The sequence below is a fragment of the Oryx dammah genome, unplaced genomic scaffold, assembly GCF_014754425.2.
Source record: "Oryx dammah isolate SB20612 unplaced genomic scaffold, SCBI_Odam_1.1 HiC_scaffold_3, whole genome shotgun sequence".
NCBI lineage: Eukaryota > Metazoa > Chordata > Mammalia > Artiodactyla > Bovidae > Oryx > Oryx dammah.
In genome coordinates this window covers 103,927,639-103,954,692 of record NW_024070187.1, presented here as the reverse complement: position 1 = coordinate 103,954,692, position 27,054 = coordinate 103,927,639, and the positions used below count along the sequence as shown (strand labels likewise).

The following is a 27,054-nucleotide window of genomic DNA, read 5'->3' as shown; positions in this document are numbered from 1 at the left end:
CACCTCCAATATCCTCTTTGTTAAGTAAGAGGAATTTTCTAGAAATGGATTTCCTGGGTTCTAGGTTAGGATCTTCAGCTTGACTAGGTAAAGCTAAACTGTTTTCCAAGGTGAGTGTACAAATTAAATTCCCACCAGAGTACACACTGCTAGTCACTACTGAACCCTTACCAGACCTGTTCATCTTTAATCTCCCTGAGGATTGGGTGATCTCCATACAAGTACTGGGTGCTGCTCCAAGTTCTTGGGTGATTTCATGACAGCCCGAGACATCAGTGTTATCACTCCCATCTTGCAGATGAAGAAACCCAGGTTCAGCTGGTTTAAATCATTAGCAAATCATTGTGCTGGGATTCAAGCCCAGGTCTGTGTGACCAGACCCTGTGCTTTTTCTGCCATGCTATAACACTGGCTGTTACTGGAGAGGTCTCTGGGCCTTTATGGGGTACCTATGGGGAACTATGAGTTTCTTGGAGATGGAACTCTCGTGGGGAGCACAGTTCATGACCTCAGTCTTTGGTGCATGTCGGAATCACTCAGTCCCATCCCAAACCCACTGAGTCAGAATCGACAGCAGTGTGTGTGCGTGTTGGGGTGGGGGAGGGTCTAGTGAGCAGGAAGTGGGCATCTTATTGTGGTTTGTTTAAATAATTTTTAAAATTTATTTTTGGCTGTGCTGAGTCTTCACTACCTGGCAGGCTTTTCTTTGGGTTGCGGTGAGCTAGGCTGGTGCCTCTCTGCAGTGGCTTCTCTTGTTGCCCAGCACAGGCTCTAGGGCACACAGGCTGTGCCATGTGGGCTCTACAGGCTCAATAGTTGTGGCACATAGGCTTAGTTGCTCCATGGCATGTGACATCCTCCTGGACCAAGGATTGAACTATGTCTCTTGCATTGGCAGGTGGATTCTTTACCACTGAGCCACCAGAGAAGCCCTCCCTGGGAGTTTAATTTACATTTCTGTGTTACAAAACATGTGGAACATTATGTCATTAGCTTCCTGGTCAGTTGAATTTGGTTTTGGAGTCTGTTCAAATCTTTGACTCATTTCTACTTGTGTTGTCTTCTTATTGATTTGTTAGAACTCTTTACATATTGTGACTACAAATCCTTTGTAGCTACATGGGTTGCAAATATGTTAGCTCACTTGGTGACTTTTCTTTCCAATTTTCATGATGCCTTCAGAAGAGCAGAACACTCTAAGTCAGATGAAATCCAAATGAACATTTTGTTTTTCTTTTGTGGTTTTTTTCTGTGTGTGTCTTGAATCTTTACCCACCCCAAGGTGGCAAATATTTTCCCTTATTTAGGTATGAACATTTTAAACACATTTTCAAGGTGATTCTGTTGTGTGGTTCTCCTTGGTTCAGAGTCAGATCTGAATTTGACTCCCAGGTTTGCCACTCAGCTGAACAAGTTAGTTTGTCTCTCTGAGCCTCCATTTCCCTACCTGCAAAAGGATTTAAAAATAAGGTCTGTCCACAAGGTTTGTTAGAAGGATTCAGTGAAACAGAGCTCAAACAGAGCTTAGCGAAATGCCTGGTATGAAACCAGTGTTTCATAAAAGTCATTTTGTTTATATACACATGAGCTTCGAGCAGCTGGGAGGAATAACATGGTTTGTTGTTTGTTTTCAGTACATCAAGGCCTTTTACAACGAGTCATGGGAGAGAAGGCATGGACATCCCATAGACTCGGACACTCTGACCCTGCTCTGGTCTGTGACCGTGTCCATATTCGCCATCGGTGGACTCGTGGGGACGTTCCTGGTGAAGGTGATCGGAAAATTTCTTGGGAGGTCAGTGGGGGCCCCCTCTGTAGCGGCCATACTATGTCTGTATTAGAGTCAGGATTGCAGCAGGCAACAGAATTCCACTCAGTCCAACTGGAGAGATTATAATGCCAGAAAGACAAGGAGCAGAAATAGGGTACCATAAGCCAAGGAAAAGTGAATCCACGGGTGAGGAGTTGACAGGCTGGTGCTGAGGCTGTGGAGGCATCAGGCTTTGTCAGGACCCTACTGTCCAAACAGGGAGGAGCTGGGAAGAAATACTCTGATTTTCCTTTCTGCTGGCCCTCCAGTCTGCCATAGGCGCCTCTCATTGGTCAAACCCAAGCGGAAGCCTGAAAACCCAGGCGTCTCATTGGTGCAGCTCAGGAGGACCAGCTTCAGGGCTCAGAGCAGCGAGGGGAGAGTGGAGAGGGATCTAGGTGTGGGAGCAATTGGACAAGAGTCAGCACAGTGTCTTAGAGACTGTTCCACAGAGATATCTACAGAGCTGCTTTTAAAAAATCAGTTGCTTAAACAGTCTTCCATTGTATGACTGGATGATAATTTCTTTAACTGGCTCCTGACTGAGAGACATTTGGGCCATGTCAAACTCGTCCCATTACAAGCACAGCTGCCGTCAATATTAATTTCATGTTAAAATTCCCCAACATCACCCTCTCCAATCAGATCCACTTTACCCCTGTGTTTCATTTGTCTTTTATTTTCTACGTGAAGCCTTCTCTCGGGTAAGATTGTGTTACCCATAAATTCCCCCAAACATCTGCTCTGTGTCCTTGCTCATAGCAGCTTCCTGGGGGATGCTGAGGTGTTTAGTGGAGAGAGTAGAGTCTTTAGAGCATTCACATGTGAACTTGAATCATGAGTCTTCTACTTCCTGGCTGTGTTGACATTTGAACCTCAGGTCTCTCATCTGTGGAATAGAGACAAGAGTTCCTACCCTGCAGGTGATGCTGTAAGGGCTAGAGAAAATTAATGGGGGAGAATGGCCCATTAGCTCAATGAAGAGAAGCTATTGTTATCCACCATATTATTTTCTCATCATCACCTTGACATAATAGAGGGTCACCCAAACATAGTAAAGTGAAAGAAAGCGAAGTCACTCAGTCGTGTCTGACTCTCTGTGACTCCATGGACTGTAGCCCACCAGGCTCCTCTGTCCATGGAATTTTCCAGACAAGAGTACTGGAGTGGATTGTCATTTACTTCTCCAGCAGATCTTCCTGACCCAGGGATCAAACCCAGGTCTCCCGAATTGCAGGCAGACACCTTGCCATCTGAGCCACAAGGGAAGCACCAAAAGAGCCAGATGGAATTCTCCAGGCCAGAATACTGGAGTGGGTGGCCTTTGCCTTCTCCAGGGGATCTTCCCAACCCTGGGATTGAACCCAGGTCTCCCACATTGCAGGCAGATTCTTTACCAGATGAGCCACAAGGGAAGCCCACTGGAGAAGTTTCCATGGGGAAACACAGCAGGCGGACCACAAATCTCCATATTGCATTGAATTGGTGAAGAGATGGGTCAGACCCCTGGAAATCCCTCTGGGCTTCAGGGCTACAGAAATACTGTTAAGAATGGTGCTACCCACTACTTTATACCTGGCCTCACATCCTCAAATTAGGGTTGGTGATGTTCAGAGCAGACTTTCCAAAGGCTGGAGCAGGCAGCCATTCTGAAAAAAAATCCATGTGATGCTCAAAAAGGTCTGTGGTACCCCAGTGAGGTAGAGCAGGTGCCAGTATTCTCCTTGTCACCCAGGTGGCTTCCAGGGCAGTAGCTATGGGAAATTATCACACAGGAGGTACACCAATTGTGGGATGGAGTCAGGGCTTTCTGAGGCTCCTCTGTGTTCCAGGCACTCACACCCGCTGTCTTATTTAATTCTCCCTACTCCGCGAGTTCTATCCATGGAGAATGGGAATAAGTGAGGTCAGAGCATCTGGCCAAGCTCAGCCAGCTCACGTGGTGCCTGAGTTCAGGTTGGAGCCAATACATGTCAGCCGTGGCACATGATCTTTCCACTTGCCAAGGAGATTGTAGTTAGTGTCCTGCTGGCAGCGGTTTGGGGACATCCTTGACTGTTTGACAAGGAGTAAGTGACCAGCTGACCTCCAAATCGGCACCCCTTTCCAGGATCTCCAAGGCGCTGTTGCTAAGCCTATTCCTGCAAATGGAATCACCTCCAGTCCCAGACTCTATTGCTGGTGACACATACTTACCTCATATCTGCCTGTGGGCACTTATACCACAAGGCTGCCCCAGCACCCAACTTATGTTCCCTCCCATCATTGCCATCCCATCCCCTTCACCCTCAGCTCTTCCTGAGGGGCCTGGCAGAGCCGATGGTGAATAGATTCCTTCAGTTGCCCTCAGACTGGCCTCCTTCACATATCATTGGATCTAGTTCTTCTCTCTGCAGCAGAACTGAGAAAACATGTGGGAAGCCATAGGGAAACTCACTCAGGCTTTGGAATCAGATCCTCAGTCAGATTCTCCAGCAAAGCCAGGGTTCATCCATTCAGCACACGCTTTTGAGCACCTCTGGGGAGCCAGGCACTGTGTCTACACTTAGCAACACAAAGAGAGACGATGCCTGCAGCCTGGAGCTGGTGCTCTGGGCCACAGAGGAGGCAGACCCAGCACAATTCAGTGTGCAAGTTGTTCTGACTGTGGGAAGTGCCGTGAACAGGAGATAGAGGACAAGGAGAGGCAACCAGTGTCCCCTTCACTTCCAAGTCTGTAAAGCTCAGATAAGCAACCCACCTGAGAGGGCAGCTCTGAAGAGTGACTGAGATAAGATTCACAGAAAGTCTCTCTCACTCAGGATTCCCCGAGTCACTTTTTAAATGGCAGGAACCCATATCGGACTGGCTTATGCCTTAGAGGGAATTAGTTGGCTCACTTAGCTGAAATATAATTCAGTTGAATCCAATAGCTCCTATGATGTCATAAGAAAATGCATCTGTGTTCTCTCCTCTCAGCTCTTGCTTGCTGTTGGCTTCATGAACAGGTGGCCTCTGCCCACGGCGGGGGCAGAGTGGCCTAAGCCTCTTAGACAGATATGGTTCCTCCTGAACATCCCCGCCACAGACGTCTTCCAACAGTCCTCAGACAGGCCCCAGGCATGAATCTCACTTCCCTGAGAGAGCTTGCAAACTGTCAAGACTCTTCCAAAGGAGGCAATTCTACCCCATTAGGGACATTTGACAATGTGCAGAGATACTGCAGGTTGTCAAAGCTGAGGGCTGTGCCTGGTACCCCCTAGAGGCCAAAGTCTCAAACAGAAGGAGTCAGCAGACCAAAGCATGGGGCTTTTCCAGTACACGTGGTTTACGCATCATCAGTTGGCTTTAAGGATGTAGCCCACTTGGTATTAAACGTGCAAGGACTGGGCAGTGAGTGACAGTTAAAAGTAGTAACAAACCTTTATTCTAGCTCCGCCCACTGCCCACCACATGTCTGTCAGAAACAACACTGGCCTCCTCTGAGCTCACATAGGACTTCCTGTTTCCCTCTGTCACATCACTTGGCATTTGGGGTTGCAATGATTTAGTTGCATTTCTGTCTCCCCTGAAAGGTGAGCTCCTCAGTGTAAGATCAGGGTCTGTATAGGAGCCCCGGCATACGGCACAGGAGCTCGAACACAGCAGGCAAGCCATAAACATTTGTTGGGTATATGAAAGGATGGAGGGAAAGTGCTCAATGCTAGAACTTTGTCTACCATAACGTCCCCAAATGACCATCCTTCTCTTGCTTGCATGCTGTTTATTCGCCCATACATTTATTTTGCTCGACAAATATTCATGGAGAGCTTGCTATGTGCCAAGCACTTGGTGGTGCACAGAACTGACAAAGTCCCTGGGGTAAACAGCTCTTCAGGCAGAGGGAACAGGAAGTGCAAAGGTCCTGGGGGAAGAATGGGCTTGGTTCCTTTGAAGATAAGACAGGAGGTCAGTATGGCTGGAGCTGAGTCCGGGAGGAGAAAATGAAGCAAGAGGGGTCACTGGGTTCAGAAGCGGAAGACACTGTAGGGAAAGGTTGGGACTCCGGCTTTGACTCAGAGTAAGATGGAAAATTACTGGAGTATTTTGTGATCTGACTCACATTTTGAAAGGCTTGCTCTTATCAGTGGATTTAGGGAGGCTGATTAGGAACATCCTTCCATAAGCCAGGTGAAGTGATTCGTTTTGCACTGGGTTTGTCATGAGACACAGTGAGAAACAGTGAGAATTGTTTGCATTCTGGAAATAGTTTGGGAGTAGAGAAAACAAGCCCTGCTCATGGATTGTGTGGGAAGCAAGAGAGAAATAAAAAATAGTGCTAATATTTTTGTCTTGAACAATCACAAGGAGCAAAGATTGCATTGCATTTTTAAAAAATTAATTTTATATTGGAGCATAGCTGATTAACAATGTTGTGTTAGTTTCAGGGGTAGAGCAAAGTGATTCAGTTACACATAAACATGTATCTATTCTTCTTCAAGTTCTTTTCCTGTTTAGGGTATTACAGAATACTGAGCAGTTGCTTTTTGAGGTAGGGAAACCCTTGAGAAAAACAAGGTTTGGGGGGGAAGGGAAGAAACAATACTGGAAACTCAGTTTTGGGTGTACTGTGTTTGAACTGTCTGTTAGCCTTTCCAGGGGAGATGTCAAGTGCACGATTAGATTTGTGAGTCTAGCACTCCGAAGTGCCCAGAACTCAGATGTAAATCTAGATGTCATCAGTACAAAGGTGACCCTTAAAGCCAGGAGATAAGACAAGATTACATAGGAGGTACATAAGATCATGGCATCCAGTCCCATCACTTCACAGCAAATACACGGGGAAGAAAATGGAAATTACGACAGACTTCGTTTTCTTGGGCTTCAAAATCACTGTGGATGGTGACTGCAGTCCTGAAATTAAAAGATGCTTGCTCCTTGGAAGAAAAGCTTTGATAAACCTAGACAGTATATTAAAAAGCAAAGACATCACTTTGCCGACAAAGGTCTCTCTAGGCAAAGCTAGACAGTAGTCATGCATGGATGTGAGAGCTGGACCATAAAGAAGGCTGAGCACCGAAAAATGGATGCTTTTGAACTGTAGTGTTGGAGAAGACTCTTAAGTGTTCCTTGGACAGCAAGGAGATCAAACCAGTCAATCCTGAATATTCTTTGGAAGGACTGATGCTGAAGCTGAAACTCCAGTATTTTGGCTACCTGATGAGAAGAGCTGACTCATTGGAAAAGACCCCGACACTGGGAAAGATTGAGGGCAAGAGGAGAAGCAGGTGGCAGAGGATGAGGTGATTAGATAGCATCATGGACTCAATGGACATGAGTTTGAGCCAACTCCAGGAGACAGTGAAGGACAGGGAAGCGTGGTGTGCTGCAGTCCATGGGGTCGCAAAGAGTGGGACACAAATGAGCCACTGAAGAACAACAAGGTAGAGACCAAAGGAATAGGCTCAAGAGCTGAGCCTGGAGCCCTCCAGTGTTCAGAGGGCTGGGAAGGTGTTAAGGCTCGCCCAACAAGGTAGGAGCAGTCTTACCATCGAATGAGATCTACAACATGAGGGAAGGGAGATGGTGATCAACCAGGTCCAACACGGCCAAGGAATGAAGACCAGCCTGAGCTCTGGGTGGTGAACTGAGCAACACGGAGGTGGCTGGTTGTCTTGGCAAGAGCTATGTCAAGGGCACAAAGGAGCAGACAATCATGGGAATGGTTTTAAGAGAGAAAGAAACAAGAAGAACTGGAGACAATGAGTGCAGGCCACTTTTTAAAATTAATTTATTTTTTTACTGAAGGATCTTTTTGAGGAGTTTTACCATAAAGAAGAGCAGAGACAATGGTGTGGTGGATGGAGGAAGAAGTAGAATCAGGAGCATTTTTTGTGTTTTGTTTTGAGATGGGAGCTGCAACAGCACATTGATGAGATGTTCCAGCAAAGAGGGGAAAATGGATAGTCAGGAGCAAGGGGTGAAACTTGCTGAAGTTATAACCTTGAGCAGGTCAGAGCGGGTGGGGAACTAGTAGGTCACTGGAGGGATTGGTTTCAGGTAAGAGTGGAGAGTGTTCATCCGTAGAAACAGGAGGGAAGGCAGAGCTTATGGGCACAGATGTTGGTAGGATACATCACATGGAAGGAACATGTGGGCCATCTTTTCGGGTTGATTCTGCTTTCTTGGTGAACTAGAAAGCAAGGTCACCAGCTGAGGAACAGGACAAGGGGATTAAAAGAGAGAAAAGATGCTTGAAATGGTCCTCTAGGAGACCAGGAGACTGAGCAAAACAGGAAACTCTAGAATGGTTGGTAGGGGGCTTAAAGACCACTTGAGTTGGGTGGTCATGAATTTCAAGTGAGACCAGGCAACATGATCCAATGTATTTTTTTTCCCAGCCAAGATGAACTTTGTAAACGTGTGCAAGATAGACTGAGATCTAACTAGGGTTGGAGTTATCTCAGAAACACAGAATGAAGGAGAAGAGTGAGTGGATCAAGGAGTGGAAGGTGTATGAATGTTTAAAATGATGGACCTTGGGATTCAAGCTGGATAAGCAGGAATAGATGGACATGGTAGAAGCTAGATCCCATCTTGGCTCATAGGCTTGGTCAGCTAAAGAACTGTTGGAAGGGTAAGTGGTAGGAGCTAGGATCTCCAGAATTTCCCCCATTTCACTAGTGCTTAATGAAAAGTACTTTCCAAATCCAAACTGAAATCATACTCCCTGTATCTGCTGATCGTAGTCCTGTGATCAAGGTAAAATAGTGGAAGGCAGCTCTCACACTTCCCCTGAACTCTCTTATCTGGGCTGAATGTCCCCAGTCCCTTTGACCATTTCTCAAGGACATGGCCTCCAAACTCTTTATTATCCCCTTTCTGTCAAGAGCTGATGATTTGGGCTGCTCTGGGAAGATGCTACATCACTGGAGAAGCTCAAAGTACTGAACCAGGTGTACGCAGTTGGGGGTCCCAGGGGGCACTGGGGTTCTGCTCTCAGAAACAGCATGGTGCTGGTCCCTCTTGTTCTGTTGCATGTTCATCCCTGGGAAAAAATGTGGAAACACAATAATTAAAATCCCCGTCTCTGAACCCTAGTGAGTCAGCGTTGTGAATTATCTGCAAATAAGGTTTCTCTCCTCACTGGGACATTGTCATGCTGGGGGTTATTTTGGGAAGGAATTCATTACTATGATAAACTCGCTTAGAGGGTGTGCAGCCCAATTTGCAAAGGTTTTAAGTCAGACCTGAATGTGATTTTAACATCCCCTGCATAGCACAAAATGCACCATTCTATCCAGTGCAAGAGCTCAGACCCAAGCCCTGGGAGGCATGCACGGCTCCTCTTCCTCTCTCCACTTCTATCCAACTCATCCATATCTTAGGTTCTGAATACCAGTTCCCAGTGTCTGTGGCCAGGGTGGGGGTATTCCTTACATCATCAAGACATTCTCCAGACACCAGCTGTCTATTCTGTAATTCAACTCTGTTCTGACACTATCTTTCCAGGGAAGGTATCAGATTACAATATCGAGGGCTCAGTGCCACCAGATTGCCCCTCTCCCAGTTCAGACACCAGTCCCAGGCCCAGGTTGTCCCCTGAGCATCTGACCATCTGGCTCTGGACTGGAGGTTCCACAGACCCCCCCTGCCTTGGCTTTCAGGTTAAGGGTTTAGTCTCGCAAGACTTCCCCTCCCCTCTTCCAATGCCAGATGCTAATAGCGAGTCATGGTTGTCAGCTATGCTTCTGACTCGGTCTCCAGCCCCTCTCCTCTCTCTGTAGGTTGGAATGGGATTGAAAGTTCCAATCTTCTAATCACATGGTTGACTCCACCCACAACCATCCCCCCATCCTTATTTCCTTTCCAAAATCAGAGCTTCCAAGGATCTCCCTCTTAGGGTTTTATTAATTGCTAGAGCAGCTCACAGAACCTACAGGAACATTTTCCTTGGTAGATCACTGGTTTATTATGGAAGGATATAACTGGGACCAGATAGATGGAAAAGACACATAGGACAAGGGATGGAGAAGGAGGCAGAGCTTCCGTGCTCTCTCTGAATGCACTGCTCTTCCCAAATCTATACATGGTCATCAACCTGGAAGCTCCCCAAAGCTTGTCCTTTTGGGGTTTATGGAAGCTTCGTTACACAGGCATGGTTGCTTACGTCATTGGCCATGGGTGTTTGAGCTCAATCTCCAGCCCCTCTCCTCTCTCTGGAGGTCAGGATGGGATTGAAAGTTTCAACATTCTAGTCATATGATTGGCTCCATCTGGTAACCATCCAGCCATCCTTAGTTCTTTTCCAAAAATCACCTCATTGACATGAGCTCAATTGTGGGCTTGTTATGAATAGCACAATATTGATTTCATTGTTCTGGCTCTGAAGCAATTTTAGGAAATGAGGTCTAGTGACAAAATATTATAAGAAAAGATGCCCCCATGGTTCTTATCACTTGGGAAATTCCAAGGGTTTTGGGCACTGTAGCTAGAAACCAGGGATGAAGACTGCATATTTTTGTTACTATAAATCACAATATCACTATCAACAAATTCCATCAATTCTGTCTTCAAAACACACCAAGATCCAGCCATGGCTCACTGCCTCCACCATCCTGATCCAAATCCCTGTGAGCACTTGCCCGGTCTACTGCAATATTCCCTGTTGGCCTCCCTGACCCCACACTTACCCCTGCATCCCATGGTCAACATAGAAGATGGAACAGTCTTATTAAAATCAGGCCATGCCTCTCCTCTCCTTTGAAACTTCAAAGGCTGTGCTTCTTAATCAAATAGAAACCCAAGTTGTCATGGTGGCCTGCAGACCCCTTACAAGCTCCAGTTCCCTCCCCTTTCACGTTCTACTACTTGCTCTCTGGGTCTCCTCTGCTTCCAGCCACACTGGTCTCACTAATGGTGCTGAATCAGTCTATGTCTGGCTCTTCTCTGCCATGGTTGCTGTTCTCCAGGGTCCATACATCTCGTCTTCTCATTCTTTAAATCACCCACTTTCTTCTCAGGTGTTACCTTCTTGGCAAGGCCCTCCCTGGCCACTCTGAGTAAAATTGCACTCTACAACATTTCTCACCAGCTGATATGCTCCACATGTTTTATTTTTACTTGTTTATTAAGAGGAGCATAAACGCAGGGACTTGGCCACATTCATGGCTGTGTGCCAGAACATAGAATGATGCTCAGCACCCAGTGCAGCTTCAAACATGTGTTGAGTGAATAAATGTCAGTTGAATGAAAAAAGACTGTTGAAAGAATGGGTGAATGTGAGTATATGTGGTAGCCACCATTGCAAACAGCTTAGTATCCTGGATTTTGGAATGCCAAATATCCCATTGAATAGCTTGTGACCTTGAAGAAAGAAAGAAAGTGAAAGTCATTCAGTTGTGTCCAACTCTGTGAATCCATGGACGATATAGTCCATGAAATTCTCCAGGCCAGAATACTGGAGTGGGTAGCAGTTCCCTTCTCTTGAGGATCTTCCCAACCCAGTGATTGAACCCAGGTCTCCCGCCTTGAAGGCAGATTTTTAACCAGCTGAGCCACCAGGGAAGCCCAAGAATACTGGAGTGGGTAGCATTTCCCTTCTCCAGAGGATCTTCCCCACCCAGGAATCAAACCGGGGTCTCCTGCATTGTAGGCGGATTCTTTATCAACTGAGCTATCAGGGAGGCCCTATGTAACCTTGGCCAAATCTTAGTTTCTAGATCTGGTTCTTCATGTGGGAAATACAGTAGTAAGTCACCTAACTTACAGGGTCTTCAATGAGTGTAAAGGACTTAGTGCCTGGCATATCACAAGGACTCTATGAATGTTAGCTATCATCATGGTTTGTTTGCTTATTTTACCTTATTGAGTCTCTGAATATGTTCCAGATGACATCCTAGGCACTTTGCATAAATCATTCTCATAGAATCCTTACAAGATAGACATTATTATATTCATTTTACAGGGGAGTAAATCAAGTCAAGACTGAGAGAGAGTAAGAAATCTTTCCAAAGTTGTTCAATTAGTATGAGCTGTCCAGGCAGGAACATTACTGGAGTTGGGTTCAGGAGAACAGCAGTTCTCCAACCCACAGATGTGGAAGCTACAGTGAGACTCATGGCAGGTCAGAGCTGGGCCACGTGGGGCAAGCGGGGTCCACGTGACTTGACTCATAGATTCATTCCTTCATTTATGCAGCAGATATATATGGGTCACCTGCCTGTGTCAGGAACTGGTGTAGTTGCTGGGGATCCAGTGACAAGACAAAGTCTCTGCCCCTTAGTGCCTACATTCTGGTACAGGAAGATGGACAGCTAGCATAAAACAAGTAACAGGAGGATAATTTCCTGTAATGTTGGGGCTGTGGAGAGGCTAGAACAGGCTGAGAGGATGGGCTGTGCAACTGGGGAAAGCAGGCATGTCAAAGGGTGTCAGGAGATTGCATTTGAGTTGAGGCTTTAGTGAGATGCTTCCCTCATAGCTTAGTTGGTAAAGAATCTGCCTGCAATGCGGGAGACCTGGGTTCGATCCCTGAGTTGGGAAGATCCCCTGGAGAAGGGAAAGGCTACCCACTCCAGTATTCTGGCTTGGAGAATTCCAAGGACTTTACAGTCCATGGAGTTGCAAAGAGTTGGCTCAGACTGAGCAACCTTCACTTTCACTTTCTTTTAGTGAAATGGAATGACCCCATTGGATCAGAGACCACTTCTGAAGATTTTAGCTACCTGGGGGGCTCCCTTCCAAGCCCCTGTGGTGTCAGCACCACAGGATAGCACACCCACTTCAGAGGTCCCCCTTTCGACATCTCCACCTGCTGATACTTGCTTAACCTGTTCCCTCTGTTAAACTTTTTAACTAATTTAACCAATTAAATTGGTTAAACTAACTACAGTCGTTTTCATTTTCCTATCTGACCTCTGATTCATGGATTATAAGACACATTTTTGACTTTGTAATGTTAAATGAAGGTCTTAGAACCAATGAAATAAAACACTACACCAGGGAAATCCACAGAGGGTCAGGCCTGGCGATGCTTTCAGAGGTGACGTAATCAATCCCAGTGCTGAGCCTAGAGGAAGGAAATGCTTTGCTCAGGGTCAAACAGCCAAAAGTGGTGGTGGGTCTGTTGAGGAGCCTGGACCTTGCTCCTGGAATGGACAGGCCAGTGGCAGCCTCATCAGACCTTTTCTTTTCCTTCCAGGAAAAACACTTTGCTGGTCAACAATGGGTTTGGGATTTCTGCCGCGTTGCTGATGGCCTGTTCTCTCCCAGCTGGAGCTTTGGAAATGCTCATCGTGGGACGTTTCATCATGGGTGTGGATGGAGGTGAGATTTCATCGTGTCAGAGGAGGAGGCAGTAACACCTTCCTCGGCGGGGTGGTGTGTGTGTATCAAAATGTGATGGGTATTTTGTGGTTGTCACATGACTGGGTCCCTACTGATACTGAATTGGCAGAGACCGAGGATGCAAGAGGGCTTCCCAGGTGGCGCTAGTGATAAAGAACCCAGCTGCCGAGGCAGGAGACCTGGGTTCGATCCCTGGGTCAGGAAGATTCCCTGGAGGAGAACATGGCAGCCCACTCCAGTATTCTTGCCTGGAGAACCCCACGGACTGGGGAGCCAGGCGAGCTGCAGTCCATATGGTCGCAAAGAGTTGGAGATGACTGAAGCAACATAGCACACACTCATGCACAAGAATGCAAGAATCCAGCATGGAGTGGGGCAGCCCCCTGGGGTGGACCACCTACCCACGATGCTTTTCTAGTGGAGAAGTGCTGACCGGGATGATCCCAAACGATACCAAAGACGGGGATGGTTTTCTGCACATCGTGTGTTCTATTTGTCATCTTCACCATAAAATTCATATCCCAAGAGGTCTGTGGGTTTTATGTCAGGGATTTTTATGAGGGTTGTTTCCTGTCTGGGCCTCTGACTCATTCGTTCTTTCTTTTAGGCTCCAAGCATTTACAGAGCACATGCTATGCTGGGGACACAGCGGTGAACAGGAAACCCCAGTCCCTACCCCCAGAGCTTACGTTCTGGTCGGGGGACAGATATGTAACTAGATATATAAGGCAGATAGTGACAAGCCCTAGGAGGAAATGAAGCAGAGCAGGAAGATAGCAGGAAACTATTTTATATAGGATTCAGGGAAGGCTGCTCAGAGCAGAAAATAAATGAGCAGAGACCAGATAAACCAAGGGGAAGGAACAAATGAATATTGGGAGAACTGTCCTCCTGGCGGAGAAGAGGACAGTGGCTCTGAAGCAGAAATATGCTTGGCAAGTTCAAGGGAGAGGCAGGAGGCCAGAGTGCTGGAGTTTGGTTAGTCAGGAGGAGTACTGCTGCTGCTAAGTCGCTTCAGTCGTGTCTGACTCTGTGCGACCCCATAGATGGCAGCCCACCAGGCTCTGCCATCCCTGGGATTCTCCAGGCAAGAACACTGGAGTAGGTTGCCAGTTCCTTCTCCAATGATGAAAGTGAAAAGTGAAAGTGAAGTCGCTCAGTCGTGTCCGACTCTTATCGACCCCGCAGACTGCAGCCTACCAGGCTCCTCCATCCATGGGATTTTCCAGGCAGGAGTACTGGAGTGGGGTGCCATTCAGGTAGATGGATATAGGGATGGCCAAAAAATTTGTTTGGATTTTCCATACCACCTTATGAGAAAACCCAAATGAACTTTTTGGCCAACCCAATAGAGAGATAAATAGATAGAAAGGTAGATAGATAAATAAACAGGGATTCCCTAGGGGCTTATACTGTAAACAATCTGCCTGCAATACAGGAGACCCGAGTTTGATCCCTGGGTCAAGAGGATCCCATGGAGAAGGGAATGGTGACCCACTCCTGTATTCGTGACTGGAAAATCCCATGGACAGAGAAACTTGGTGGGCTACAGTCCATGGGGTCACAAAAAAGTCAGACACAACTGAGGGACTACTACTTCACTTTTCACAGATTGAGGAACTGCCAGATGCAGCTGGAACCCAGTATGAACTCGTTAAGGGCTAATTCCCTTCCTCATCCTCCTCTTATAAGCTGAGGGCAGCAGGCGTTATGAGTGACATGAATGATAAAGCAGGAAAGTGAGGAGCCTGATAGGAGATCAGGGAGGAAGAGACTTCATTTACCTTCATTGTTCTGCTGGCGGGAAATAATTCAGGATTGTACAATAATCCAAACTCTCAGTCCTCCGTCTTGGCATTCAAGTAGAAGGGAGAAACCCATAGAAAGAATGTTAACTGGAGAGAATCCTGGCTGGTGTTCATGCAGAATTTTCTAACTGACCAATAGGTTCATGGACACCTTCACCTTTGATGTTTTACTAACGCTGAAAGGCTATTTTTTTTTCCCAACAGCCCTGGTTTATTCACCATGATGGACCAAATGCTGGGCATAAAACAAGCTTCAATAAGTCTGAAAAGATTGAAATCGTATAACTCCATTCTCTGACCACAGTGTAATTAAATAAGAAATCACAAACAATATTTAGGAAACTCCCCTTCTAAATTTGGAAAATAATAAAAGCACACCTCTAAATATGACATGAGTCAAAGAGGAAGTTACGAGGGAAACTTAAAATACTTTTAATGGAATGATCATGAAAATACCGCATATCGCACTTTGTTGGATGCAGTTAGAGGAGAAGGTATGGATATCAATGCTTATATTAGAAAAGAACAGGATTTGGTAAACTAACATCCCTTGTGATAAATTTGGACGGTAGACTTTTTTAACGATAAGCTTATGTATTTATTTACTTTTGGTCATGCTGGGTCTTCATTGCTGCAGGCTTTCTCTAGTTTTGGAGAGCAGGGACTGCTCTTTGTTGCGGTGCAGAGCTTCAGTAGTTTCAGCGGTTTTGGCGCACAGGCTTTAGATTTTCTCCACTTGTGAAATCTTCCCAGACCAGGGATCAAACCCGTGTCCCCTGCGTTGGTAGGCTGATTCTTATCCACTGTACCACCAGGGAAGTCCCTGTAGACTGTATTTAATGGTCTGTGAGCCAGAGGGTATTATGCTAAATGAAATAAGTCAGACAGAGAAAGACAAATACTGTATGTTTTCACGTATCGGAATCTAACAAACAGAAGAAATGAACAAATGTACCTGTGCATGCAAGCTAAGTCACTTCAGTCATATCCAACTGAACAAACAGAACAAAACAGAAATAGATTCACAAATACAGAGAAAAATGGATGGCTGCCAGAAGGGAGGAGGTGGGGGAAACTGGGCAAAATGGGTGAGGCAGATTAAGACGTACAAAATTCCAGTTATAAAATAAAGAATCATGGGACGGAACGCACATCATAGAGGGTATAGTCAGTGCTATTATAACAACTTTGTATGATGACATCGTAAATTGACTTAGCCATGATCATTTTGTAATGTATAAAGATATTGAATCACTATGATGTTTGTGCACCTGAAACTAATATAATATTGTAAGTCAACTGTAGTTAATGAAAGGCTATTTTGTTGTAATTTTGCACGTGAGGACCCTGAGGCTCAGAGATGTGAGGCAGTAAAGTGATTAAGGGTGAAGGCTGTAAATTAAGATGGCCTGGATTCTGACACTTAACGAGGTTAATTTCATCACCGTGTCTGTATCAGTTAGGTTTTTCTGCAATAAAAGAAAAAAAAAAAAAGCAGAACCATAATAGTTTAAGACAATAGGCATTTCGCTGAGCTTACAGTTCTGAGGGTCCTGGGGGCTGTTCTGATCTGGCGGCTCTGCTGGGCTCCCTCCCATGGCTGAGGCTGGCTGCGGGCTGGTCCATGGCTGGATGATCTTGGATGTTCTCATGCACTTGTTTGGTGGCTGGCAGGTGGGCTGGTCTTGGGATCCCAAGGGCTGGCTCATCTCTGCTCCATGTGGTCTCTCATCTCTAAATAGTGTGGTGAAGCCTCTTCCAGGGAGATTTTCGGGGTTCCAGTGAGCAGCAAGAGGGGCACGTCCCATCTTCGAGTACTTGTCAAGTCTGCTTGGACACACGTGCTAGAGCCCCACTGGCCAAGGTGAGTGCATGGCTAGGTGCAGAGTCAGGGTGAGAGATGTCCAGCCACGCAAGGATGTGGACCCAGGGAGCATGGGTGGCAGCAGTCTGCCTTCCTGTTTTAGCCTCTTTCTCTCATATGCGAAAGGACAAAGTACTCCTAAACCTTCCTGGCTAGGGAATGTAAAATTTAATGGTGTGCCGCGCGTGCACAGTGAGTACATTCCAGGCCCTGTTACGTCCTCACAACACCAGCGATAGTATCATTGCCATTAATGTTGCTGTTATCATTTTTATTCTGTTAACAAGATAGTCATGTACGGATGTGAGAGCTAGACCATAGAGAAGGCTGAGTGCTGAAGAATTGGTGCTTTTGAACTGTGGTGCTGGAGAAGACTCTTGAGAGTCCCTTGGACTGCAAGGAGATACAACCAGTCCACCCTAAAGGTGATCAGTCCTGGGTGTTCCTTCATTGGAAGGACTGATGTTGAAGCTGAAACTCCAGTACTTTGGCCACCTGAAAGGAAGAGCCAACTCATTGGAAAAGACCCTGAGGCTGGGAAAGATTGAAGGCAGGAGAAGAAGGGGGTGACAGAGGATGAGATGGTTGGATGGCATCACCGACTCAACGGACATGAGTTACAGCAAATTCTGGGGGACAGTGAAGGATAGCAAAGCCTGGCAAGTTGCAGTCCGTGGAGTTGCAGAGTCAGACCTGACTGAGTGAATGAACAACAAGATACAGATCCAAGATTTGGACAGATGGTCTGGTTTTGAACTCCCTGCCTGCTCAGGAGGAAGGGTGGTGAGATGGGAGCATCTGAAAGTCCTTTCCTGATGGTGTCCCCTGAAGCCTGTCTTCCTGGAAGTTCTGTATTTTGTCCATTTAACCTCTTTCCTGCTACCTCGCCTGTCTAGCTAGTCTGGGGGAGCTGACACTTACTCATTACACATAACTGGATGGTCTCTGAATTTCCTTAATTAAAAGTAAGCTGCATTCAAAGAGAGATGCCATTTTTTATTAACCCACATATTCAAGACAAACATCTTTTGGACTTCTTGTCCTGTAAACTTTTCCAAAAGCAGTAGAAAAATGTAAAATCAAGAAGCGGGTTGGGGGAGACACACTCTTTCTGACTCCTGGAACATGGCCTGTTGCTGCTGAGCCAAGATGTGGAAGCTGCATGTTATTTATTCTCACCAGACCCTCTCAAAGCAGAGACTAGAATATGAGGGCACTTAAGGTGAGGCAGCAGGTCAGAAAGAAAAGAAAATTGCTGGTCATGAGATGAGTTGCTGTCCTGCTCAAAATAAATAATTTAAAGCCAAATGAGAAGCCCGAGGATTTACAGGAGGTTGTGCTGCTCCAGCCGGGTTCTCAGAGGCAATATTTGGAACCATCACAGAAAATGTCACACACCTGCCTAACGTGTCCTATTTCCAGAAGGCTGGGAGAAAAAATAAACACATTATCTTGACACTGAAACAAACACGGTGCAGCACGGATTGGAGGCTGAATCCATGCAGATTGTAAAGTCGCGATCAGGGTGCAAATGTGTTTGTGAAGATTGTGGTGGACAGGCTCCTTCCACCGCCTTCCCAGGGCTGCCCACACTCCCAGAGGTGCAAACCCACATCTGCTACATTAAGAACTTTCCAGGGGACTTCCCTGGTGGTCCAGTGGCTAAGGCTCCGAACTCACAATGCAGGGAGCCCAGGTTCAATCCCTGGTCGGGGAACTAGATCCACAAGTCGCAACTAAGAGTTTGCATGCCACAACTAAGGATCCTGTGTACTTGCCACTAGGACCTGGCACAGCAGACAAAATAAATATATATATATATATATTTTAAATCTAAATATAAGTGGACCTGCGCAGTTCAAGCCCATGTTGTTCAAGGGTCCACTGTAAATACTGAACAAGATAATTTTCAAAAAGCACTAGGTGCCACGAGGAATGTAAGACTGGGCATAAGAGTGATGGGGAGGGGTTGATTTCCAGAGGTGAAGGCCTCGTGAGGAGCTGTGGCAATCTCCTGTGGCTGCAATCACCAAACTGGGGGGCTTAAAAGAAGAGTTCTAAGGGCCAGGAGTCCAAAATCAAGGTATCTGCAGAACTGGTCCCTTCCAGAGGCTCTGAGTGGGGAGTCTATTTCACGTCCTCTCCTGGCTTCTGGTGTTGCATTCCCTGGCTTGTGGACCCATCACTCCAGTCTCTGCTCCATCTTCAAGTGCCTCTCTTCCCTTTGTGTCTTCAAGTGTCTTACCATCTGGTAAGGACACCAGTCACTGGGTCAAGGGCCCACCCTAATCCAGTGTGACCTAACCTTAACCTGGCTACATCTGCAAAGGACCCCCTTGGGTCTCATTAGGTCCCATTAACAGGAGGTAGTGAGGCTGAGCTGAGACAGGAGGGATAGGAGAGCATCCACCTGTGGAGCTGTGAGGACAGAGATCTTGGGAGAAACAGCAGCGAAGCCTGGTGTCACATGATCAGAATGAACCTAGAGAGTCCTGAAACCTTATGGTTGGAACACTTGAGGGCAAAGGGCAGGAGATATGGTAGGCAATGGGGTCATAGGTTGAGAGGGTCCACTCAGGTGTGTGAGGTGCTTGGTGCCCGCATCATGGCCCTGGTTAATCAGCCATCCTTGTTTGTCTAAAACTTAGAATCTTCCCAGGATGCAGAACTTTCAGTGCTAAAGCCAGGATGTCATTGTTATTTAGTCGCTAAGTTGTGCTGGACTCTTCTGTGATCCTATGGACGGTAGCCTGCCAGGCTCCTCTGTCCTTGGGATTCCCCAGGCAAGAATACTGGAGCAGCTGGCCATTTCCTCCTCCAAGGGACCCTCCCAACCCAGGGATAGAACCTGTGTTTCATGCCTTGGCAAGCGTATTCTTTACCACTGAACCACCGGGGAAGCCCTAAAGCCATGTTGATCCTTTCCAAACTGGGATGAGCTGGTCATCGTACCGCGGCTACCTCCTCACCTGTTGAGCCATCAGCATCTCAGTTTTCCATATCACTTCACAACGGACAAGTCAGAAGGGTCTCCATTAATTGACAGCGTCCGTGTGCCTGACCCTCTGCTGAGCATCCCCTGGCCACCAGGGATTCAGTCTGCACAGGCGCCCTGTGAAGGAGGCACGCTTACTTGTCCTTCATCATGACCCATGCCCCTCTTTTCTACTAGCCCTTTCATTTCCTTCTCAGCTTTTTGTGTCAGTCACGTCTGACTCTTTGCAATCCCGTGGACAGTAGCCTGTCAGGTTCCTCTGTTCATGGGATTTTCCAGGCAAGAATACTTAAGTGGGTAGCCATCCCCTTCTCCGTGTTGATCTTCTTGATCCAGGGATTGAATCCAGGTCTCCTGCATTGAAGGCAGATTCCTTACCATCTGAGCCACCAGGGAAGTGAAGTGAAGTGAAAGTCGCTTGGTCGTGTCCGACTCTTTGCAATCCCGAGGACTACACAGTCCATGGAATTCTCCAGGCCAGAATATTGGAGTGGGTAGCCTTTCCCTTCTCCAGGGCATCTTCCCAACCCAGGAGTAGAACCCAGGTCTCCTGCACTGCAGGCAGATTCTTTACCAGCTGAGCTAAAAGGGAAGCCTGAGCCACCAGGGAAGTAATGATAATTATCCCTAGAGGGTAGCAGGAATGTCAGGGTGAGGACCTAACAGTTTCCCAAATGTCTATCCAATGACCCCGCATGAGCCAGATGCTTTGTATCTGGCTTTGTATGTAGTCTTAGTGTTCCCACCACAATAGGAATAGACAATTATCATGACCTTTCTTTCACAGATGAGAAAGCAGAGGCTAGGAGAAGCCAGTTTACTCCCAAGGCCACCTAGAGAGGAAAGTAGGGCGGTGAGACTTGAATCCTGCAGATTCCTCTTACTCCGCTGCTCCTCAGCAACCATGTGCCAAACTGATCTGTGGTTGCTTGATTTTTCCATGAGGACCGGTGATCTCAGTATGTGTGTTGGGGATAAAAATTCAAATAGCATCTGATTTATGTCGCCACTTCAGAGATAATGCTGTCTCTTTGCACCTGAGGCGTGCTTGCCTTGTGTGTGGAACCAGAAAGTTATCCTGGGCTGAGATGCAATGCCTGAGGTGCTCAGCTTATAAACTGGGGCAGCCCTTCACAGGAAGGGTTCTCTGAAGGCTAGAAACTGGTGTGAATCCAACCTAACTTGAAGCACATTGGTACTGTGGCTACAGCGCTCTTTTTGTCAAGGGCCAAGCGGAAGGAGGTACCGCGACCAGCATCTTCTGTGAAGGGGACAGCTCTCTCACGGCGCCATGCTTCCTCCACAGGCATCGCCCTCAGTGTGCTCCCCATGTACGTGAGTGAGATCTCGCCCAAGGAGATGCGCGGCTCTCTGGGGCAGGTGACCGCCATCTTCATCTGCATCGGCGTCTTCGCGGGGCAACTGCTGGGCCTCCCGGAGCTGCTGGGAAAGGTAAGTGTGGCTTCCCAGCCAAACACATTCGTTCTCAGTTCATGTCACCATCCCCGATCCCCTTGTCCCTTGCCAGATGAAGGGCAGTCAGAGGTGAGACCTTCCTCCAAAACTTTGTCCCTAGCCTCAGAATTCTTGAGCACTCAAGGGTTTTGTTTATTATTGGAGAAAAGTTGTTGCTGAGTTTCTTTGATTGGGTTTGATTATCTCTTTAGAAAATAAAGAATATACAAACCAATTCAAAACGTACAGAATGTATGAATTCATTCGCCCAATGGCTGTTGTTAAGAGATCACTTACGTTCATTTAGGCTTTGACTTTGCTTAGATAACTTATATACACGTAGTTTTCTTTTCTATTTTAATGGAATCATGCCATACACTGGGTTGGCTAAAATGTTTGTTTGGGTTTTCCATAATATCTTATGGAATATTTTCCATAATAGTTCCATAAGTATTTTCCAGAATATCTTATGGAAAACCCCGAACGAACTTTTTGGCCAACCCAATACATTCTTCTGCTACTTGCTGTCTTCATTTAATATATTTTGGGCATCTCTCCAGTGTTTGGCTCAGCTCTACCTCACTCCTGAGTCTTTCTTACCCATGTGCTTAGTTGCTCCGTTGTGTCTGACTCTTTGTGACCCCATGGACTATAGCCCACGAGGCTCCTCGATCCATGAGATTGTTCTCCAGTAAGAACACTGGAGTGGGTTGCCATTTCTTCCTCCAGGGGATCTTCCTGATCCAAGAATAGAATGCACAACTCCTGTGTCTCCTGCATGGCAGGCGGATTCTTTACCACTGATCCATTGGGAAATATGTATTGTAAAAGCACCAGATTCCAGCAATCCTTCAGAGAGCTGAATCACTCTTAAATTGCTAGTGAGAATGTGAAATGACATGGCCATTAAGGAAAAAGCATTTGGTAGTTTCTCAAAAGCTAAAAATTCCTTTACCATACCTCCTATCAATTGTGCTAGCAGGCATATATCCCAGGGAAATTCAAATTAGGTTTGTACAAAAATATGTACACAAATGCTTACGGCAGTTTTTTTTTTTTTTTTTGTAATGGCAAAAACTAGAAAGAATCTAGAATTCTTTCCCACATTCATATCTAATTGCACAGTCTTTGGTGGTTGGCTTTTGGTTTTGGAAGCAGGAAGGCCTGACTTTAAATCCCAGCACAACCATGTACTTGCTGCATGGCCTCAGCAAGGAGGAACACCTTGCCCAGGTTGGGGTGGGGAAGGGTGTGATCAAGGGGGGCCGCCCAGAAGAAGTGGCTCTAAACTGAGCCCGGGAGGGTGAGCAGTTAGGCAGGTGATGAGGGGGTTTGGAGAGAAGACCCTGAAGAGAAAGGGAATAACTAAAGAAAAGGCCCTGAGATGGGAATGGGGCTATGAGAGACCTGGGAGCAGCTTGGGGGCTGAGAGAAGACTGGGATGGGGAAGGTGAGAGGCAAGGCACCTGTTCGTGGACCTGCAGAGGACTTCCTCCTGGGGCAGTAGGGAGCCCTGGGCGACGCTAGAGCAGGGGAGTGACCTAGCCAGACCTGAGTGAGAAGCTGGCTCTGGGGAGATGGGGGCAGGTGTGGGCTAGAGGGGGAGGAGTCAGAGGATGGAGAGTGACCTAACTGGGACTTGCTATTGGCCAGGGAAGGATGAGGTGGGAACTGAAACAGTGGCCCTGAGGAGAGAGAGGAGGGCGATGGAACCCACAGCCTTGCTGCCTGAGTGTCCAGGGAGGATGAGGGAGGGAGAATGGTGACGATGCCTCCTAGGGGAGCAGAGTCATCCTCTTCCCCCTTCCCCCAAGAGGACAAGGAGGGAGGAGAATAAACCATGGCTGATGGTCAGCGTTGAATGGCCACCACTTCTGGCCATTTGAACAGAGGGCTGACCAACCCTGCCCTGGGCTGCCTCCCAGCAGGAGGCAGGCGGCAACCGAAACAAACCTAACAAAGACTCATATCGATGGTGCTTGAGTGAAGCACATCTTTAATGCCGTTCATACCCGACAGTTGCTGTGTGAGTGGCTCATATCTATAGGCGTGGAAACATGAGCTGAGAGAGGTAAGGCATAGAACTAACTAGTAAAAAAATGAATTGTTGGAGCTGAAGCTGGAACCTGGATCTGCCTGCCTGCACTCCTACATGTGGGGTGCGTCTTACACAGTCCAGATGGGACCCTCTGGATTCTCTGGGAGTGTGACTAAGACTCTGACTCCAGTTACACCCTGTGGACCCTTTCCCTACATCACCTGCTGGGTGTCCTGCTTGTGTGCGTGTGTGCTAAGTCACTTCAGTTCAGTTCAGTTCAGTCGCTCAGTCGTGTCCGACTCTTTGTGACCCCATGAATTGTAGCACGCCAGGCCTCCCTGTCCATCACCAACTCCCAGAGTTCACTCAGACTCACGTCCATCGAGTTGGTGATTCCATCCAGCCATCTCATCCTCTGTCGTCCCCTTCTCCTCCTGCCCCCAATCCCTCCCAGCATCAGAGTCTTTTCCAATGAGTCAACTCTTCACATGAGGTGGCCAAAGTACTGGAGTTTCAGCTTTAGCATCATTCCTTCCAAAGAACACCCAGGGCTGATCTCCTTCAGGATGGACTGGTTGGATCTCCTTGCAGTCCAAGGGACTTGTCCAACTCTTCGCGACCCCATGGACTGTAACCCACCAGACTCCTCTGTCCATGACATTGCCCAGGCAAGAATACTGGAGTGGGTTGCCATTCCCTTCTCCAGAGGATCTTCCCGACACAGAGATCGAATTCGCTCCTCCTGAGGCTCCCGCACTGCAGGTGGATTCTTTACTGCTGAGCCACTAGGGAAGCCCGGGTGTCCTACACTTCAGCTCAGTTCTGACGCTATCTACCCAGACACAGTGTCAGAGTCTACAGGTCTTAAGGGTTCGGTCCCACCAGACTGATGCTAATCTCAAGTCCAGGTCTTTACCTGTGTTTCTGACCTACCGGCTATAAATCAGAGGTTCCCAGGACCCCTCCTTGGGTTCAATTAATTTGCAAAATTGGCTCACAGAATTCAGGAAACCAGTTTACTTACTACATAATGGTTTATTATAAGAGGATGTAACTCAAGAACAGCCAGATGGAAGAGCTGCTTAGGGCAAGGTGTGGGAAAAGGTATGGGGCTTCCATGTTTTAAAAATAGGTTCACCAACCAGAAAGCCTTTCAAACCCCATCCTCTTGGGTTTTAACAGAGGTTTCACTATAGACATGATTGAGTAAACATTGGTCATTGGCATTGAACTCAATCTCCAGCGTCTCTCCCCTACCCAGATGTCTAGAGGGCGAGACCAAAAGTTCCAACTTTCTAATTAATTGGTTGATACACCTGGCAACAAGCCCCCATCCTTAGGTGTAGTCCAAAAGTAACCTCATTGACATAAACTCATCAATTAGGAAATACCAAGGATTTTAGTAGCTCGGTGCCAGAACCACAGGACTTCCCTGGTGTCAGTGGTCAAGAACCTGCCTGCTGATGCAGAAGGCTTGTGTTGATCCCTGGGTCAGGAAGATCCTCTGAAGAAGGAAATGGCATCCCACTCCAGTATTCTTGTCTGGGAAATTCCTTGGACAGAGGAGCCTGGCGGGTTACAGTGGGGTCACAAAAGGTCGGACGCAACTTAACAACTGAGGACACACATCCCAGAACCAGGACAAAGACCACAGGGGTCTTAGTCCTTTGGGGGCTGCTATATGGGCTTCCCCAGTTGCTCAGAAGGTCAATAGTCTGCCTGCAATACAGAAGACATGGATTTGATCCCTGGGTCTGGAAAATCCCTTGGAGGAGGAAATGGCAACCCAGTCCAGTATTCTTGCCTGGAGAACTCCATGGACAGAGGAGCCTGGCGGGCTACAGTCCATGGGGTCACAAAGAGTTCGACACGACTGAGTGACTGACAAAAATAACAACAAAAATACCATAGACTAGTGGCTATAAACAGCAGAAACTTATTTCTCACAGTTCTGGAGGCTAGAAGTCCATGATCAAGGTGCCCACATGGTCAGTTTCTGGTGAGGGGCTCATCCTGCCTTGTACCCACAGCCACACTCTCACTGTGTCCTCACAGTGGGGAGAGAGGTCATCTCTTGTGTGTCTTCCTCTAAAGGCATTAATCCCATTCATGAGGGCTCCATCCTCATGAACTGATGACCTCCCAAACGCGCTACTTCCTAATATTATAATCCTGGGGGTGAGGATTTCAACATATGAATTTGACGGGGTCTCATTCAGTGCAGAGCAGGTCTCAGCTCTTTCCGGAACCTCTATCTTCTCATTTCCTTCACTCATCCCACGCACTCAGTGCACTTGCTAATCACTCACTTGGGTGCTGGAGCTGCTTTGATGGTAAACATGAGCCAGGTACAGTCTGTACCTTCATCTTGCTCACCGTCTGCAGCGACTGTGTGACCTCAGACAGGTCATCCGCCTCCATGAGCCAGTATCCTCCTTGAGAAGGAATGCTCACAAGTCCCAAATCCCCGAGCTCCACTCCAGCATAAATTCCTCCAAGGGGATATCCCTGGCAGACAGTGACCCGTTCAGCATGTCCCCGGAATGATCACCTTATGCATACTTGTCCATGCTGTTATTTCTGCTTGCTTCTGCTTTGTCCTGTAGTAGGTCATGTCTTATTGATGTTTATGTATACTAAGCCCAGAGGTTTCAAGTTGATTCACTCATTCAGAAAATATTTAGAAAGCTTCTCTCTGGGACAGGTGTTGGGCTGGTGGCTGTTGGTCATGAGCTGAGGATTTCAGACTACTCCCTGCCCTTGGGGAGCTCACAGGAAAGACAGTTAACCAGTGGTCAGCATGATGGGGTAAAAGTAGGGCATTGTCCTAGAATAGGGGGTCTGAGATGGTTTTCTGGAAGAAATGACACTCAAACTCATGCCTTGAGGATGAATAGGATTTATCCAGGTGGGGAAGTGGTGGAGAGAGAGAGAGAAAGAGGGAAAGAAGCAGAGTTGGGAAGGGTGTTCCAAGTGGAGGGAACAGTATAAGTGAAGGCCCTGGCATTTGTTGAGAGGCAGAAACCCTAGGGGAACTGGAGCACCGAGAGAGAGAGGGAGGTGCTACGGAAAAGGTAACACACCTGAACAGTGAGTGTAGTGAAGGGTGAGCAAGATGAGGAGGCTCAGTGGAGACTGTAGACCTGTCCAGTGAGGGTAGACAGGTACTGCTATTTCCCCGACAGGTACTTGACTGACTCGTGTGTGTGTTAGTCGCTCAGTCGTGTCCAACTCTTTGTGACCCTATGGACTGTAGCCCACCAGGCTCCTCTGTCCATTGAATTTACCAGACAAGAGTATTGCAGTTGGTAGCCATTCCCTTCTACAGGGTATCCTCCCAACCCAGGGATGGAACCCAGGTCTCCTGTATTACAGGTAGAATCTTTACCATCTGAGCCGCCAGGAAAACCTCTGCTTGACTAAGGTGATAGCATTTACAGTGAAAGTCAGTCAGTCGTGTCTGACTCTTTATGATCCCATGGACTATACAATCCATGGAATTCTCCAAGCCAGAATACTGAAGTGGGTAGCCTTTCCCTTCTCCAGGGGATCTTCCCAACCCAGGGATCAAACCCAGGTCTCTCGCATTGCAGGCGGATTCTTTACCAGCTGAGTCATATCCAATTTTCAAGAGAAGCTAGAAGTCTGAATTTTTATGTCACATTTCTTGATTTTTAAATAACTGAAAATTGTTTGGGTTTGGGTCAGCCTGTGGGCCATTTTTTTTAACATACTTTGATGGGAACTTGTGTGCCTATGGAGGTTTATCTTTGTCGA

General features: G+C 47.2%; 1 protein-coding gene across 1 annotated transcript in view; it reads left to right on the top strand.

Moving 5' to 3' along the window:
• SLC2A9 (solute carrier family 2 member 9) overlaps nt 1–27,054 on the top strand; it is a gene marked incomplete at its 3' end in the record, with an annotated part of 191,731 nt that overhangs the window by 27,428 nt on the left and 137,249 nt on the right. The window contains exons 3-5 of the mRNA XM_040238338.1: nt 1,635–1,795; nt 12,972–13,096; nt 21,091–21,236. Coding sequence (XP_040094272.1) covers nt 1,635–1,795; nt 12,972–13,096; nt 21,091–21,236 — 432 coding nt within the window. The remainder of the gene's footprint in view (nt 1–1,634; nt 1,796–12,971; nt 13,097–21,090; nt 21,237–27,054) is intronic.